The sequence below is a fragment of the Stenella coeruleoalba genome, assembly GCF_951394435.1.
Source record: "Stenella coeruleoalba genome assembly, chromosome: 10".
Taxonomy (NCBI): domain Eukaryota; kingdom Metazoa; phylum Chordata; class Mammalia; order Artiodactyla; family Delphinidae; genus Stenella; species Stenella coeruleoalba.
Genome location: NC_137156.1, coordinates 40,158,671 through 40,174,205, shown reverse-complemented (window position 1 = coordinate 40,174,205; position 15,535 = coordinate 40,158,671). Strand labels below are relative to the sequence as shown.

Genomic DNA, 15,535 nt, shown 5'->3' with positions numbered 1-15,535 from the left:
TTGAGGATCCTCCATACTGTTTTCCATAGTGGCTACATCAATTTACATTCCCACCAATAGCACACAAGGGTTCCCTTTTCTCCACATCCTTGCCAACACTTGTTTTTTTCTTGTCTTTTTGGTAATAGACATTCTGACAGGTGTGAGGTGATATCTCATTGTAGTTTTGATTTGCATTTCACTGGTGATGAGGGATGTTGAACATCTTTTCATGTACCTTTTGGCCATTTATATGTCTTCTTCGGAAAGATGTCTTTTCAGATCATCTGCCTATTTTTCAGTTGGATGGTTTGGCTTTTTGCTATTGAGTTATATGAGTTCTTTGTATATTTTGCATATTAACCCCTTATCAGATACATGATTTGCAAATATTTTCTCCCATTTAATAGGTTGCCTTTTCATTTTGTTGATTGTTTCCTTTGCTGTGCAGAAGCTTTTTAGTTTTTTAGTCCCATTTGTTTATTTTTGCCTTTGTTTCCTTTGCTTTGGTGACAAATCCGAAAAAAATCATTCCAGGACTGATGTCACGGAGCTTACCACCCATGTTTTCTTCTAAGAGTTTTATGGTGTCAGGTCTTACATTCAATTCTTTAATCCATTTTGAGTTAATTTTTGTGTATGTTGTAAGATGGTGGTGTACCTAGACTTCTGAGGAAAAAGGAGGAATCAAGAATGGCCCTACTGGGAATTCCCTGGTGGTCCAGTGGTTAGGACTCAGTGCTTTCAGTCTGAGGGCCCAGGTTCAATCCCTGGTCCAGGAACTAAGATCCCTCAAGCCATGTGGCCAAAAAAAAAAAAAAAAAAAAAGAATGACCCCCACTGATTCTGGGTGGCTGGACAGTTCTGGACAGTGGAACAGTTCTTGGGGTAGGGAACATTGTGTGTTCTGTTGGGGACTTGTGCTGTTTTTGATGCCTGTGTGATATTTACAAGGCTGGTGAATGGATAGATCTGAGCACAGGAGAGATGTCAGAATGGTCACAGAGAACCAGCAGCAGTGGGGTTGGCCGCCTGCCTTCAGTGGGGCTCCCTTCTAAGGGGAGCGAGTTTAAAAGTGGGTTTTGATTAATGAAATCTTACTTTACAATCAGTTTGGCTGGCATGCTTCTCTTGCATGCTCAACCTTTAGAATTCTTAAGTGTGTATATTTTGAACTCTCTTAATAAAAACCAACATAGTTCTCTACTTTGAAAAATTCACCTCTTTTTCTTCTTGGCTGGCCTCCTTCACAGTCACTGTGTGTCCTTGCGGCAGGAGGAAGCCGTGCAGCTCATAATATGACACTGTCCGTTTTCTCAGATTTGTGACGCCAAAGGAAATCTCTGACCTCAGCTGTGGCTCTCAGTGCTGGGAAGAAGACAACTTCATGTCTGAGTGTACGAGCAGGAGTTTGCCATGGAGAGCTTGGGGCTGCAGACGGTGACCCTCAGTGACGGGACGACGGCCTACGTCCAGCAAGCTATCAAAGGTATTTCCGGGGACCTCAGAATCCCACCCTGTCCCTGTCCCAGAGTCTCACGACCATCCTGCCTTCCGGCCTGCTTGCCACAACCTGCTCTGCATGAGAATCTCTTAAGGTGATTGATGGAAAGGGAACTCCTTAAAATGAAATGCCACGTAGGCAGGCTAGAAAATCAGACTAGCCTAGCTATAGGAGCCAAGACCTCTGAAAGGCAGTTTCCTGACATGTGGTGAGTGGTTCATAAATATTTCTGGAATGGATGAACACAGTGCTGGTTGTGACTTCCTGCTTTTCCAGTTTCTCAGTGCTTTCTAGAAGCAGTTCATTTTAATTTAAGCAAGTTTAAGCAGTCAAACTATCTTCTGAGCATCTACCATGTACAAGATACTCTTCTAGGTTCAGAGGGGCACCCAGGCATAGATCTCATGCCTTAGACCCCACTAGGGTGACCAGAAATAAAAATACAGGGCACACAGTTAAATTTTTTTATTTTATTTTATTTTATTTATTTATTTTTATTTTTGGCTGCGTTGGGTCTTCGTTGCTGTGCGTGGGCTTTCTCTGGTTGTGGTGAGCGGGGGCTACTCTCCACTGCGGTGCACGGGCTTCTCATTGCAGTGGCTTCTCTTGTTGTGGAGCACGGGCTCTAGAGCGCAGGCTAAGTAGTTGTGGCGCACGGGCTTAGTTGCTCCGTGGCATGTGGGATCTTCCCGGACTAGGGCTCAAACCCATGTTCCCTGCATTGGCAGGCAGATTCTTAACCACTGTGCCACCAGGGAAGTCCTAGTTAAATTTTAATTACAGATAAACAACGAATAATTTTGTAGTATAAGTATGTTCCACATACTGCATGAGGAAGACATGTATAAACATGGGATTAAATATTAAAAACAGTAACATAATAACACCAAGTACTAAAAAAAATTCATTGTTTATCTGAAATTCAGATTTACCTGAAATTCAGATTCTCAAGGAGGGCGTGGAGTCAGAACAGAGCGTTGTTGAAGGGCAGGGCCTTCTGGCCAGGGACGCTCACCATCCTGACAGCCTCTTTCTTTCTCGCCAGCATTCTCAGGCTTGCCAGATGGCATGCGTGTCTTTCTTGGACAGCACTGGCCAAACACCGCCTCATTCCTACTCTTTATTTTGTCATTTCTGGACTCTGTAAGCACCGCCATCCACATGACTGCACTGTCATTGTAACATTGCCCTCCTTCATTTCAACACATTGTCGAAATGTATTTCAGGTCCCAAGCTTACAGATAAATTGTTTGTTGATTTCATTTTAAATCATCTGCTTCCTGACGACGACAAAGAGGCCCCTTAAACTCATCAATAAGCTCGTTCCATATGATGATGTATGGGTCTGGCTGGCTTCATTTTTGTGGTAATGGAACTTCTCTAGAATACTTGTGAAGCCTGCAACCCTCTGTTTGCAGACTTCCCATCACAGGTCTTGCCCCTTTGCAGCAGTCTCAGTGGGATGGAAGAACTTAGGAACTATAGTTGGGGCTGTGTTTACTCTGTGGACCCAGGTAATTCCCATGCCTCAGTCTTCTGTTACAAATTAATGGTTGACTGAATGAATACAAAACAAGTGGCAACACTTGGCCTGAGAAAGCCACACTCTTTTCTTACATCTTGTCTTCTTATGTCTGGATCTCTTTGCCTCCCCCACCTCTCCGTTTATATCTTCCTCTTGTCACTCTTCCTGGCTCTGTTCTCTGCCTCCTCCATGGTGCTGTAGTGTGTGCTTACACGAGTGCACACACACACACACACACACACACACACACAACAGATTTCACACTGCTGAGAGCAGAGTTGGCCCTCAGGAACCAGAACCTCACTGTCCTGAAAGGCAGCTCTCTTGCTGGTGAGCTCCTCTGATGCTCTTGACCAGGACACTTTCATCTCTGTCAGCAGGCAGCTCTGCCTGGGCCCAGCTTAGCCAGCCGGAAGCCCTAAAATTTTATGACAGTTACCTATAATTAGGGTAAGCGTGAAACCTGTTGTTCAAAGCCGACACTTTGGAGAGTGGAAGAGCGTGCTGTGAATAAAGGTGCTGGCACCGTTCCAGGCAAACCGGAACGTACAGTCACCTCTGTAGTGGGGAATGAGGGCCCTGACGGTCAGCTCTTCTCCCCCCTGCCTCTCCCCATTGTCATCTCTGCTTGTTAAAGGAAATTCTAGATTGAAATTTTTTCCCAAATAACTCTTCTCAACATCTTGTTTCCCGCCTTGAAGCAGAACCCACTCCGCTAGCAGAAGCTCTGATGACACTTTCAGAACCCCATGTACTGGTGCCCTTGCCAGGACAGCTAAAGTGTTAAAAGGCAGGGTAGCTTACTGCTTGCTGGGCGGGAGGGAAGAGGGGGAGTCGCTCTCCCCTCGTCTCAACTGCCTTTCACTCCTGCTTCTTATCTTTGTCTCCACCTTACCTGCCTCTGGCTGGGTTGTAGAGCTGTCAGTTATTGACCCAAGAAAACTCTGTTTGGGGACAAGTTTGGGAATTCTTCTGAGTGGGAGACATCAGCAGAGGTGAGCCAGAAGTAGCTGTCTGGTCCTTCTCCCACATCATAGGAGCTCAAATTCCTAAGCCTGAAACTTGTAAAGAAAGGAACAAAGAAAGCATTTGTCATTAAGTCTTCAGTCTCCCTTTCCTTCTTCCCTTTCTCACTTCCTTTACCCCTTCTCCCTCTCAAACTCACTGGACATAAGGAGAGGCCTATCTAATTCTAATTCTAAACCTAAGAGCCTTTGCTCTTAGAAGAGGAAACTGAGGCACAGGGAGGTTAAATAAGGTGTCCAAAATCACACAGCTAGTAAGAGATAGAGCTGAAATTCAAACCCAGGAGGCCTGGACTGGTTCCAGAGTCCACTGCTTTTAACCTCTAAGCTATATTGCCTTATCAGAGGGTCTAGGTCTTGGCATACTGCCACAGTGGGAGACAAGGGAATGTATTTTGATTTAGTTAGTTTGAGTCAGATCTGAACTTTGACGCACTGGGGCCTTCCCACATTTCAGGGCATCCTTTGTTTGCCATTTAGCTCAATCTCAGCAGCTTACTGCCAGGTTGGAAGTCCCTACTTTGCCAGGTGTGGGTAGAATAATAAAGGAAGTTGCTCCTCCTGTGAGTGACAGGAAGGGAATCTGCTGGGAGCTATAGGGTTCCTCATGGCAGGATGTCTCTACCCCCGGTACCTCTGAGGCACAGGCCTGGGAGGGAGGGAATGAGGTAACATGGAGAATGTCACCTGTGCTTAGACACACGGTCTGTGCCTCCAACAGGCCTCTGCTAAAACAGGCATGTGTCCCTCAGCCCTCTTCTGGGCTTGGCCCGCTTCTCTCCATTTCCACCTCCACAGGAGAGAAGCTTCTTGAAGGGCAAGTGATCCAGCTCGAGGACGGGACCACTGCATACATTCACCAAGTGACAGTGCAGAAAGGTGAGGGCATCCTGAGACACCCCTGCCTCATGAGGCAGGCCAGGCAGCCCCCACTGAAGGACCCACCTCTGTGACACGGAGCTCCAGAGAAAGGCAGGCATTGCTCTCGTTACAGAACCTCTTTCCTTTGAGGATGGACAGCCCGTGCAGCTGGAAGATGGTAGCATGGCCTACATACACCGCACACCCAAAGGTGGGGTCACAGTTATCACGACTGGCAAGAAGGAAGGGAAGCAGAACTGGCAGAGGTTGGGGGTTGGAGCTGTGCACCCTGGGAGCTGGGGCAGAGACATGGAGCTGTGGTCTCCAAGCTCACCTGCATCAGCAGGCTCGCCTGCCTTCCCTGGCGTGGACCACAGGAACAGCTGTTTCTGCCCCCGGGAGGCTGAGCACGGGGGTCTGCAGCCTTGGCCTTGATGGCGGCTTTGGCTCCAGCACAGCCACAAATTCTTAGGGCTTTAAATAGGACCCAATGACGTCATCGAAGACCAGGACTAAAAACTTAACTATCATTTTTTTAAGAATTAAGCTTTTAAGGTATTGAAGAATAATTGATTATTCCTTCTACAAGTAGTTTCTTGAGCAATTATTGCGTGCCAGGCATGGTACTAGGTGTGGAGTATATAAGAGAGAACAGAGTTGGACATAGCCCTTACTCTCCTAGAATCTAGTGGGGGAAATAGGCCTGAAATGAACCATCATGATGAACTGATCATTGCAAACGGGGTTCAGGCTCAGGGAGGGCTTCTCTGGGGAAGTGACACTTGAGCTGAGAGCTGGAGGGTGAAGTGGGCTTAGCTGGGGAAGAGCAGTGGTAGGGAGGGTTCAGTACCCCAGACAAAAGGAACAGCATGTATGGTCCAGAAACGGGGGTGGGCGGGGAGAAAGAACGGCACGTCCAAGGAACTACTAGGAGCTCAAGTCCTGGGGGTGAGGGCAGAGTGGGTGAGATGAAGCTGAATAGAGAGGCCGGGAGCCAGAGCACTGGAGCTTCAGGATAAGGGTTTTGGTCTTTATCCTGAGACAGATGCAACATGGTTGAACTGTTTAGAGCCTCAGGTAACGTGATCGCATTTGTGTCCTGCAGAGATCCCTCTGGATGCTCTGCTGCCTGGAGGGAATGAGGGGGTGAGGGGCCACCAGTTAGGAGGTTCTTGTGGTCATCTAGGCCAAGATGATGGTCCCCTTGGGTCCTCACGGAGCTTGTGGGTTCCCAGTCGGTACTCCATAGGAGACCTCATCCTTAGGAGAGGCTACCCCAGAAGGAAGGCCAGCCAGAGTGAATCGCCAAAGTGAGGGACCAGGAGAAACCCGAGGTTAAAACCCTCCTTGGTGTATGTACCTCTCGTTACCTTAAAGCCCAGGTCCCAGCCGCGTCTTTTGCCCTTGTGCAGCATCTGGGCTAACCGCATGTTCCCTGCAGAGGGCTATGACCCCAGTGCCCTGGAAGCCGTCCAGCTGGAAGACGGCTCCACTGCCTACATTCACCACCCCGTGGCTGTGCCATCCGACAGCACCATCCTGGCTGTGCAGACAGAGGTGGGCTTGGAGGACCTGGCCACAGAGGATGATGAGGGCTTCAGTGCGGACACAGTGGTGGCCCTGGAGCAGTACGCCAGCAAGGTGAGCTCTTTTGGCCCTGCCAAACCTGCCACCTTTCTAGAGGACAAGGGCAGTCCTGTGCCTGGACATGGCCGGGACTACTTCCTTTGCCCCTCCACACTGACTCCCCCGACTTATCTCTCACACGTCATCGTCTCGGATAAGCATCACAGCCTGGCCAGGGCCGCCGACAGCTGTGTATACTCAACGCTTGTTTATGCTGTCTGTGCAGAGGGAAGGCAGCTGTAGGAAACAGCGATATCCGTACGGTGGGAATTTAGGCCCAGCTTCACTTTGGCTGTACTGTCTGAGAAAGCTCTTGCCTTGCCAGTGAATTTTATTAGTTTTCCAGTCCACGGAGGTCAGATGTTCTTGTATTTATTTCTTCTCTGCGACTTATTAAGTCATTTGGGAAAATAACCTCAGTAGGCAGTGACAAGAGCAGATGTAACAGAGCATCTGGGATTCTTGGAACACAAGGCTTGCACAGTAGCTCAGCTGCAAAGAAAAAGGATCTTGGCTTTCCAAACATCAGTCAGTCTAAGCTGTCTCTGCTGGGGCCGTGGTCCTGCCCGTAGGGGGAACCGGTACAGAGATCTGTGAGCTTTCCAAACCAGGGTGTTCCCTCTCCCCATGAACAGCAGCGCCTCAGGGCAGATGTGGCAGGGCTTCCTGGAACACCCGTTTTACCCAAAGATTGGGGGGAGTTATTTTTATAATAAAACTAATGTGGCTGTATCATAAAAGAGAAAAGGAAATCCTCGTGTCTTTTCAAATTGAAGCACAAAACTTTGCAGTAGGCCCCTCTGGGCTATGCCCACTCCCACTCCAGTTCCTTCAGGTGTATTTTAGAAGCCTAATTTGAGGCTTACAGACGTTGGAAAGACAACTGAGCTTTAAATTGTGAGCCCTGAGATCTGTGCTGGCTCTGCCTCTACCTAGTCTGACCTTGGGTAAGTCACTCCCCTCCTAGGCCTCAGCTTGTTCCTGTCTCATACGATGAGAGGGGGCCAGATGATCTCAGAGGTCGCCTCCAGCCCTGAAGTTCCTTGATTCCCTTCATTACCTCAAGAGCCAGTGGGACGTGGGAATGAAATCCGAACGCCTGAGCGGGTTAGCCTGCCGAGCAGGCCTGGCCACCTGTGACCCTCTCCTGCCACCCACCAGCTGCTTAAGTATCCATGGAACTTTGTCAGCTGCTTGACCCCTTGACCTGGAGCTGACTAGACAGACCTTGCCATGGATTTGGTCTCCCTCTTTTGTGTCCTGCTCACCACGACTTCCAGAGTTCTGTTTCAGGAGCTCCTTGGAAGGCCATAGTGTCCCAGAAACAAAGACTGAGGGACAGTCCCAGCAGGACTCTGCCCAGGAAAGCAGAAGAACAGTAAGGGCTCCACGAAGCCAGAGGCTGGTGTGAAAAGGGTGTTCGCAGGAGAAAGGGAAGGGAACGACTTGTTAGATAGCCGGGTGCCGTGGTTGGAGCTGAGGTTTCTGGTGGGACTTTCGGGCCCTGCCCTGGGCGCTTGTGCAGTTTGTTGATTGTGACCACCTCACTTCCGGTGAACGCAGGTGAGCTCATCCCCACAGCAGGCCACTTGTTAATGCCCCTTCCAAACACAGGTTTCCCCCAGGGAGGGAGGGATCTCCTCCCATCAGAGGATAAACATGTCCAGAGTTGCGCCTCCTAGGTTGGTGGTCAAAAGAAGGGGCAGCTGGCATGTGGAGTCACCACCCAGCTCAAGTGTGGCTGTTCAGACCGCTCCTCCCCTACCTTACCTAGCCATCTAAGAGATGCCCTTTCTCCCAAAGCTGTCACAGCCCCTATGACATTTAGTCATTCCTCTATCCATCAGAGCTGGGTGGTGACTCCACGTGCCAGCCCCATTTCTTCTGCAGCATGCCCCGGTGTCTGTTCCATCTATCTGGATCTGTCACCCAGGTTGCACTTCTCCCCTTTGGTAGGTTTAACCCTATTTATTGGGTCTTAAGGGGCCAGCTGGGTCCTGTGTCCTACCTCTTCCCTTCTTTCATTGAGGAGAATACATATAGGGACCCCAAGATTTTTTTCCTCAGGTTCTGCATGACAGCCAGGCTCCCCATAATGGCAAAGGACAGCAGGTTGGGGACAGAGCATTCCGCTGCGGCTACAAGGGCTGTGGGCGTCTCTATACCACCGCTCATCACTTAAAGGTAAGGTTGCTGCAGAGAGCTTTTAGCCTTGCCATCTTCCCAGCAGGCTGTAATTCTGCCTTCCCGCTTTGACTGGAACTGGTCCCTGACCTCGAGTTGCTCATTGCCTCCTGGAAGGAAGAGATGAGTGTCCAGAAAAGTCAGCACAGAGGGCTTTGACACACATGAAGAATGCAGGAGGGAAGAGAATCAGGGAAGGGTCTCTGGAGGGGGCATCTCAGCTGAAGAGGAAGGAAAATAAAGGAGGTGGCCAATGCTGATACTCCGGGCCCTAACGAGAACTAAACTGCCCATTCATACCCTTGTCCCTTTGAATTACATGATTGCTTGTCCTCACAGGTACATGAGAGAGCTCATACAGGTGACCGTCCATACAGGTGTGATTTCCCCAGCTGTGGAAAGGCCTTTGCCACAGGTAACCTACCTGGATGGGGACCAAGGTGGACTGCTTCCAGTTGAGGGGAGAGGGTTCTAGATTAGCTCTGGCAACTCCCTCAAGGAAGCCAAGCACCAGGCTGCCTTTCTGGAGAAACTGCTGTCGGAGTGCTCTGATGCAGGGCGCCGTCTCTGGAGGAAACCCTGTTACAGAGGCAAGAGGCAGCAGGAGCTGGGGGTTGGCAGAGAGACCTGCCTCTGCGTCAGCCCTGATACCCACCAGCTGGGGGTGCCGGGTGGTCGGTTGAATCCCTCTAGGCTTCATTTTCCCTCTGAATTGAGGCCCTTTAGCCATAGGTTCTCTAGGTTCCCTCTTACACTGGTTCTGGAACGGCACCAGCTTCCCCTGGAGAGGGAAGGAGAGCAGAGTGGGCTTCTCCGGCCCCTCTTACCTGCCCAGCCAGGAGTGGGATAGAGGCAGACACAGGCTTCTTGTGCCAGAGGAGGTCCGGAGCCTCGCCGAGCAGACCTAAAGATGGAGAGCCTCTGAATTAGGAAGAAGAGTTGGTGGAGGATGAGGCCCCACCCAATGCTCTTCTCACCCCTCCTTCCCTCCCTCCCACACGCGGACAGGATATGGGCTGAAGAGCCACGTGCGCACCCACACTGGTGAGAAGCCATACAAGTGCCCAGAGGAGCTGTGCAGCAAGGCCTTCAAGACCTCCGGAGACCTGCAGAAGCACGTCCGGACCCACACCGGTAGGCTGGGCCCTGCCCGCCCTGCCCCGTTCAGACCCGGCTCTGAGCCCAGGGCTCGCCCTGCTCCGTGAGACCCCTTCAGAGCCACCCTCACACAGCCCATCTCCACAGGTGAACGCCCCTTCCGGTGCCCCTTTGAGGGCTGTGGCCGCTCCTTCACCACATCTAACATCCGCAAGGTACATGTGCGCACCCACACGGGCGAGCGGCCCTACACCTGCCCCGAGCCCCACTGTGGCCGTGGCTTCACCAGTGCCACCAACTACAAGAATCACGTGCGCATCCACACAGGTGGGCCAGCTGGCATGCAAGGACCACCCCTGAGGCCCCAGCCCCCTCTACCATAGGCTTCTGACCTAAACATGTTCTCGACGCGCAGCCCAGAACGCCATTCCAGGCTGGTCCGTGGGCAGGGCACGGGGTTTCGGTGGTTTCGGCCATATCCCCAGAACCACTCTTTCACTTGCAGTGAGCGGTTCCTCCTTCAGCAGTTAGGTCCAATCTGATGGGCATTGCTGGCCCTCTCAGCTCCCTGCTGCCTCTCTATACCCACCCGAAATTCTCCCCCTCCAGCTGAGCTCCCAGAAAAAGCCCAGGGTCAGGCGTGATGGGGAAAAAGCAGAGGGAAATGTCATCTTCAGCTCCTCACCTCATCCACTGTCCATGTGACTCCTGTGTATCCTCACCCTCCCCAGTGTTACGTCCCTGTCCAGCCTTCTGTGTCGTCTCCCAGCCGCATGTGTCCCCTCACTCTCCCATCGTACCTGACATATCAGTCACCCCTCTCTATCTCCTGCCTCTTCTGTTCACAAGCCCCCAGCGCCCCCCACCAGCCCCTTCACTAGCCTCGGCCTTGCCCCTGCCATTTTCTCTCCACCTCGTCTCTGGGCTCCGTGGTCCCACACTCACGTCCCCTCTGCCTTCCACTGGCCACCTTCCCCAACTCTGTCCATTCAGAGTCCCAGATCTCAGTCCCTCTTCCTCCCTCTGGCTCTCCCTTCACCAACCCTGTCCCCGGCTCCTATCCCCTTAGTTTCCCCTTTGCCAGCCCCAGGTCCCACCCCCCTCACAGCCCAGTGTCCCCAGGGGAGAAGCCATACGTTTGCACGGTGCCAGGCTGCGGGAAGCGCTTCACCGAGTACTCAAGCCTGTATAAGCACCATGTGGTGCACACACACTGCAAGCCCTACACCTGCAGCACCTGCGGCAAGACCTACCGGCAGACCTCTACCCTGGCCATGCACAAGCGCAGCGCCCACGGCGAGCTGGAGGCCACGGAGGAGAGCGAGCAGGCCCTTTATGAGCAACAGCAGCTCGAGGGTGAGGGGCGTGGGCAGGAGGTGAGAGTGGGGACAAGCCGGGCCTCCCCGTGACCACCTGGTGGCAGGTGTCAGCCTGGGCTCTCCTCTCCCAGCCGCCTCTGCAGCCGAGGAGAACCCGCTACCCAAACGACCCCGCATTGCTTACCTGTCGGAGGTGAAAGAAGAGGGTGATGACATCCCTGCCCAAGTGGCTATGGTGACCGAGGAAGATGGGGCCCCCCAGGTGGCTCTGATCACTCAGGATGGTGCCCAGCAGGTACAGACCCTGGGGGTAGAGGTAGGGTGGGCCACTCTGGCTGGTACCCTCTCCCACTGTCTCTGGGGAGCTCCAAGTTCTAACAGCCCTACGTCCACCCAGTTTCTCTTTTTTAGCCTTATGGATCTCAGAGCTGAGGCCGAGGGTACCAAGTCTTGTAACACAGCACCCCCCTCTTCCTCATGCTTCCAGCTCAGTCTCTGTGACTTCTGGAGCACAGTTAGTAGTTTCCCTCTTTACTTGGAGGATGACAGGTCCCGTTCATCTGAGTGAGACACTTGGATGTCCTTCTCAAGAGAGACATGTCGGTACACGGGCCAGAGCATGGTGTGGGATCTGGAAACTTGGCATTTCTAGCCAGCAGTATAACCTGACGTTTGTCAGCACCCTCACTGTCAAGTGCACTTATGACTTTCAGGGTTGATAGGAGGATGAAATTAGGTGGAGACCCTGAATTGCATGGAACAGAGCCCTGAGGCAAAGTGGTGATAAATAGGTGTGGTCAGCAGAATTCTTCCAGTGTAGCCTCTCTTTGCATCCTAGGGCCTGTTTTACTTGCTTGTCCTGACTCCCTCCACCCTGTGACAAGAAGCTAATCTTCTAGCTTACCAATAAGTGAACCTGCTCTGGGAGAGCAGATTCATCTGCCTAGGGGCTTTCAGACAGCCCTCCCCTCCACTCCCAGCTCATCTTCTTCCTTGCTGTTGGCAGGTCAGCCTGTCACCAGAAGACCTGCAGGCACTGGGGAGTGCCATCAGTATGGTGACCCAGCACGGCAGTACCACCCTCACCATCCCTAGTCATGATGATGACCTTGCCACATCTGGCACACACACAGTCACCATGGTCAGCGCCGATGGCACCCAGACGCAGCCCGTATGGCCAGGCGGTTTGCTTGGGGTCTCTTGTTCTCTTGTCCTTCCTTTCTGTGGGATGAGCCCTAAAGTGCAGGCTTAATTAGTCAAGCCTTCATACGAGGACCAAGATTCCCACACATAAAGGGTCTTCCCTACATCTTCTCTGGGTCATCAGCAACTCTTGTTGAAAAGCATTGCACTGGGAGTCAAGAGACAGTTTCTAAATCTGTCTACCCCTAATTTGCTCTGCTGCCATAGGCAAGGTACTTTTCCGTGAACCTTAGTCCATCTTCAAATGAGGGGATTAGATTATCTCTGGGAGCTTTTACAGTCTGTCCTTCTGTGATTCAAAATTCCTAAATTAAGTTGGCTGTAAATTAAAGTAAAATACAACCCCACTTAGCTCTGAACCCCAAGCTAATTAATTAATCTGACCCGTAATGGTTTTATTCATTTCCTTCTGGGTTGTTCCCAGCCACCTTGCTTGGAGGGATTTTTTGGATTGGGGATTGGGAGAGTAATGTAGGTGTGTTGGAAAACCTCATTCTTCTATATTTCAGGTCACAATCATTACCTCTGGGACTGTGGTGGCTGAGGACTCCAGTGTAGCATCTCTTCATCATCAACAGGTGGCGCTGTTAGCCACAGCCAATGGAACTCACATTGCGGTGCAGGTGAGTTGAGGTCTGGTAGGATACTGTGGCCACAGAAAGGAACTAGAAGGGAAGGGGAACTAGAGGGAGGTCTTGAAGAGGACAGCATTTGGCTCAAAGAGAGCCCATTTCAGAGGACAAATCCCTTTCTGCCTGCATCCACGCACCTGTCTCAGGCTCTTTCTTGACTAAGTCAGGGTAGGGAGCCCCTTCTGACCTTCAGGATAACTTCAATGGCAGCCTCCCTGGTGGTCTAAACCCTTCATGTCTTCGTGTCCCTGTTTCTTCATCTGGAAAATAAGGAGGCTGAAGTAGATGATGACTCCAATCAGTCATTCCCCTTCTGTGAGCAAACTGCCCTGTCTGACCCTGGACCATTCCACGGCTCCTCACCACACCTAGCCTAATAGGATTCTATGAGTGAACTTCCTGTTCCTTGGGGCCCTACTAAGTTCTCAGGTGTTTGGCGCTGGATGGGTGGAGATTCAAAAAAGTGGGCCTCATATACTACCACTGGAATCTAGGAGGGAGGGTCTCACTCTCTCCTTCCTTCTCCTCCCCCTTCTCCACAGCTGGAGGAGCAGCAGACCTTAGAGGAGGCCATCAGCGTAGCCACTGCTGCCATGCAGCAAGGGACTGTGACCCTGGAGACCACAGATTCGGAGAGCGGCTGCTGAGCCCGAGAGGGCTGGGTCCCACACCATGTTGGAAGAGGTGCCATGCTGTACAGGCATCCTTGCCTCCAAGGGCCCAGGCTGTGGCTGACACGTGGAAGGTGGCCACACAGGTCTCTAGGGCAAGAAGGCAGCAGGAAAATGGCCTGAAGGGCACAGGGATCCTGCCCAAGAGAAGGGCCAAGCAGCTGGAATCGGGGGAGTGTGTCATCCTCAGGAGCTAAGGAGGACAAGCTTGATCAGCAGGCTGCCCTGGGGTGTCCTCCCCCCAAAATCAGCTGAGCACCCTCTCCTCTCTCTAGAAAACACCCTTCCCGCCCTTGGTCCACTCCCCTTCTCAGGTGGCAACTGGGGCTGCTCTTGGGACTGGTCCTCTGCTCCAACTGGTCACTGCCCACTAGGGGAGAAGGCAGACAGCCCTTCAGCCCAGTAGGGGCAGCTTGGGTCCAGCACTGCCCCTCCCAGCAATAACCACCTCCCCGGAGGCCAGCCGAGATGTCTGGCCACTTGGCAGCAGGGACTTTCTGCCACCGCAGTCAGAATTGCTCAGGGGCTTGTGGCTGGAGAAAAGGTGCCCAGCCCCACCCCTACCCCCAGCTGCTCCCCAACCTCTCTGTGGCAGAGAGGCAGGGAGCAGCCTTGTACATACTGGGGATTGGGTGTAATTGGTTTTATTTTTTTTAATTGCATTTTGATAATTTTTTTTCCTGCTCTGGATGGTGGTGGCAAACGGGTGAATGAGTATTTAATAAAAGTTTCAAGTTTCCACCTGGGTCCCTCCCTCCTCCTCCCTTCTTTCAGCTTCGGGCCCTGGTGGCAGGGCTGGTCAAATCAGGCTCTTGGCCCTGTATCCCGGGCACAAACCTCACTCAGCCTCTGTGCCCGGCTGGTGGGCCTGCCCTCCCAGAGGCACAGGGGGAAGGAAGCCCTGGTATGAGAGAAGCCCTGAGGAGCTGCCGGTAGCTTCCTGCCCACAGCTGAGCAAGTAGGCTCCCGGTAGCCAAGCAAGACCAGTGTGAGCACTGCTTCCAGGCTCCGGTTGGGTCTCAGGCCTCAAGATGGGTGGGCTGGAGGAACTCTGTTTTCTCTACCCTACCTTGTGTTATGTCATCAGAGCCCCTCCACACACAGCACACAGTCCACTGCTCCAAGTGGGCAAAGCCCCATTGGGGGGGGTGCCTTTGCCAAGGTACCCAGGGTCTCTGATGCCTCTGCTGCCTGGTGTTGAAGTCCTAGCTTTGGTACCCAGCTCTGGGGGTACCCACCTAGGTGTCTGGGGCCATGGAATTCCAAAGCCACAGTCAGACCCCACTGAAAAGTACATGGTAGGACCAGACCAGCCCTCGTGGGAAGGAAGGGATGCAGGGAAAGGGACTTGATGGAAAGAGCTCTTGGGTTTGACCCCTCCTGCATGGGAGCATTGCAGGGATTGCAGGTGCCGCTTTTCCTCTCTCCACTGTCATGGATGTGCCCCACCCTCTCCCCCAACGCAGACATCCTCTCCTAGGATGCCTAGCAAGGTCTTTTACTCTTGGGCCACCAGCTCCTTGGAAGCAGGGGGAGCTGGGACATGACCCCAGGGAGGGGTGTCTCGATTGCCTGAGCAGGCTCCGTCAACGTCCAGGGCCACTGTTCGTGGCAGGAATATGCCCCAGCCCTCACAGGTATTGGATCTAAAGAAACGGAAGCACTGATGTGGAAGGCCCTGAATCGCCAGCCTCCTGCTCCCAGGCACCCCTGAAGCTGGACCCCACCATGAGCCTCACCCCCATGAGCTTCAGAATCTCTAGGTCAGGGCCAGTGGGGGCCCCAGAGTGGGCAATGCTCGGGGTGCCTTTTAGAACCAAAGCCTAGGGGATGGGGAGGCAGCCGATCATGTGCCAAGTCCTCCTGACCTGGAGAGGTGCCCTGGCCCAGCTCCTCCTCCAAGTTTGT

The 15,535-nt window shown here is 52.4% G+C and overlaps 1 protein-coding gene across 7 annotated transcripts in view; it reads left to right on the top strand.

Moving 5' to 3' along the window:
• Positions 1–14,532, top strand: part of ZNF76 (zinc finger protein 76) — a 31,510-nt gene extending 16,978 nt beyond the window's left edge. For 2 of the 7 annotated variants that reach the window (XM_079932866.1, XM_079932867.1), the window contains exons 2-14: positions 1,300–1,468; positions 4,832–4,912; positions 5,028–5,105; positions 6,336–6,535; positions 8,588–8,704; positions 9,044–9,119; positions 9,713–9,838; positions 9,950–10,129; positions 10,925–11,158; positions 11,253–11,416; positions 12,128–12,292; positions 12,834–12,947; positions 13,499–14,532. In XM_079932866.1, coding sequence (XP_079788992.1) covers positions 1,396–1,468; positions 4,832–4,912; positions 5,028–5,105; positions 6,336–6,535; positions 8,588–8,704; positions 9,044–9,119; positions 9,713–9,838; positions 9,950–10,129; positions 10,925–11,158; positions 11,253–11,416; positions 12,128–12,292; positions 12,834–12,947; positions 13,499–13,603 — 1,713 coding nt within the window. In that variant the 5' untranslated portion in view covers positions 1,300–1,395 and the 3' untranslated portion in view covers positions 13,604–14,532. Of the gene's footprint in view, positions 1–1,299; positions 1,469–3,266; positions 4,913–5,027; positions 5,106–6,271; positions 6,536–8,587; positions 8,705–9,043; positions 9,120–9,712; positions 9,839–9,949; positions 10,130–10,924; positions 11,159–11,252; positions 11,417–12,127; positions 12,293–12,833; positions 12,948–13,498 lie in introns of those variants that run through there. The other 5 variants (XM_079932868.1, XM_079932871.1, XM_079932865.1 and 2 more) reach the window with 5 other exon arrangements.
• Positions 14,533–15,535: the final 1,003 nt, after the last annotated feature.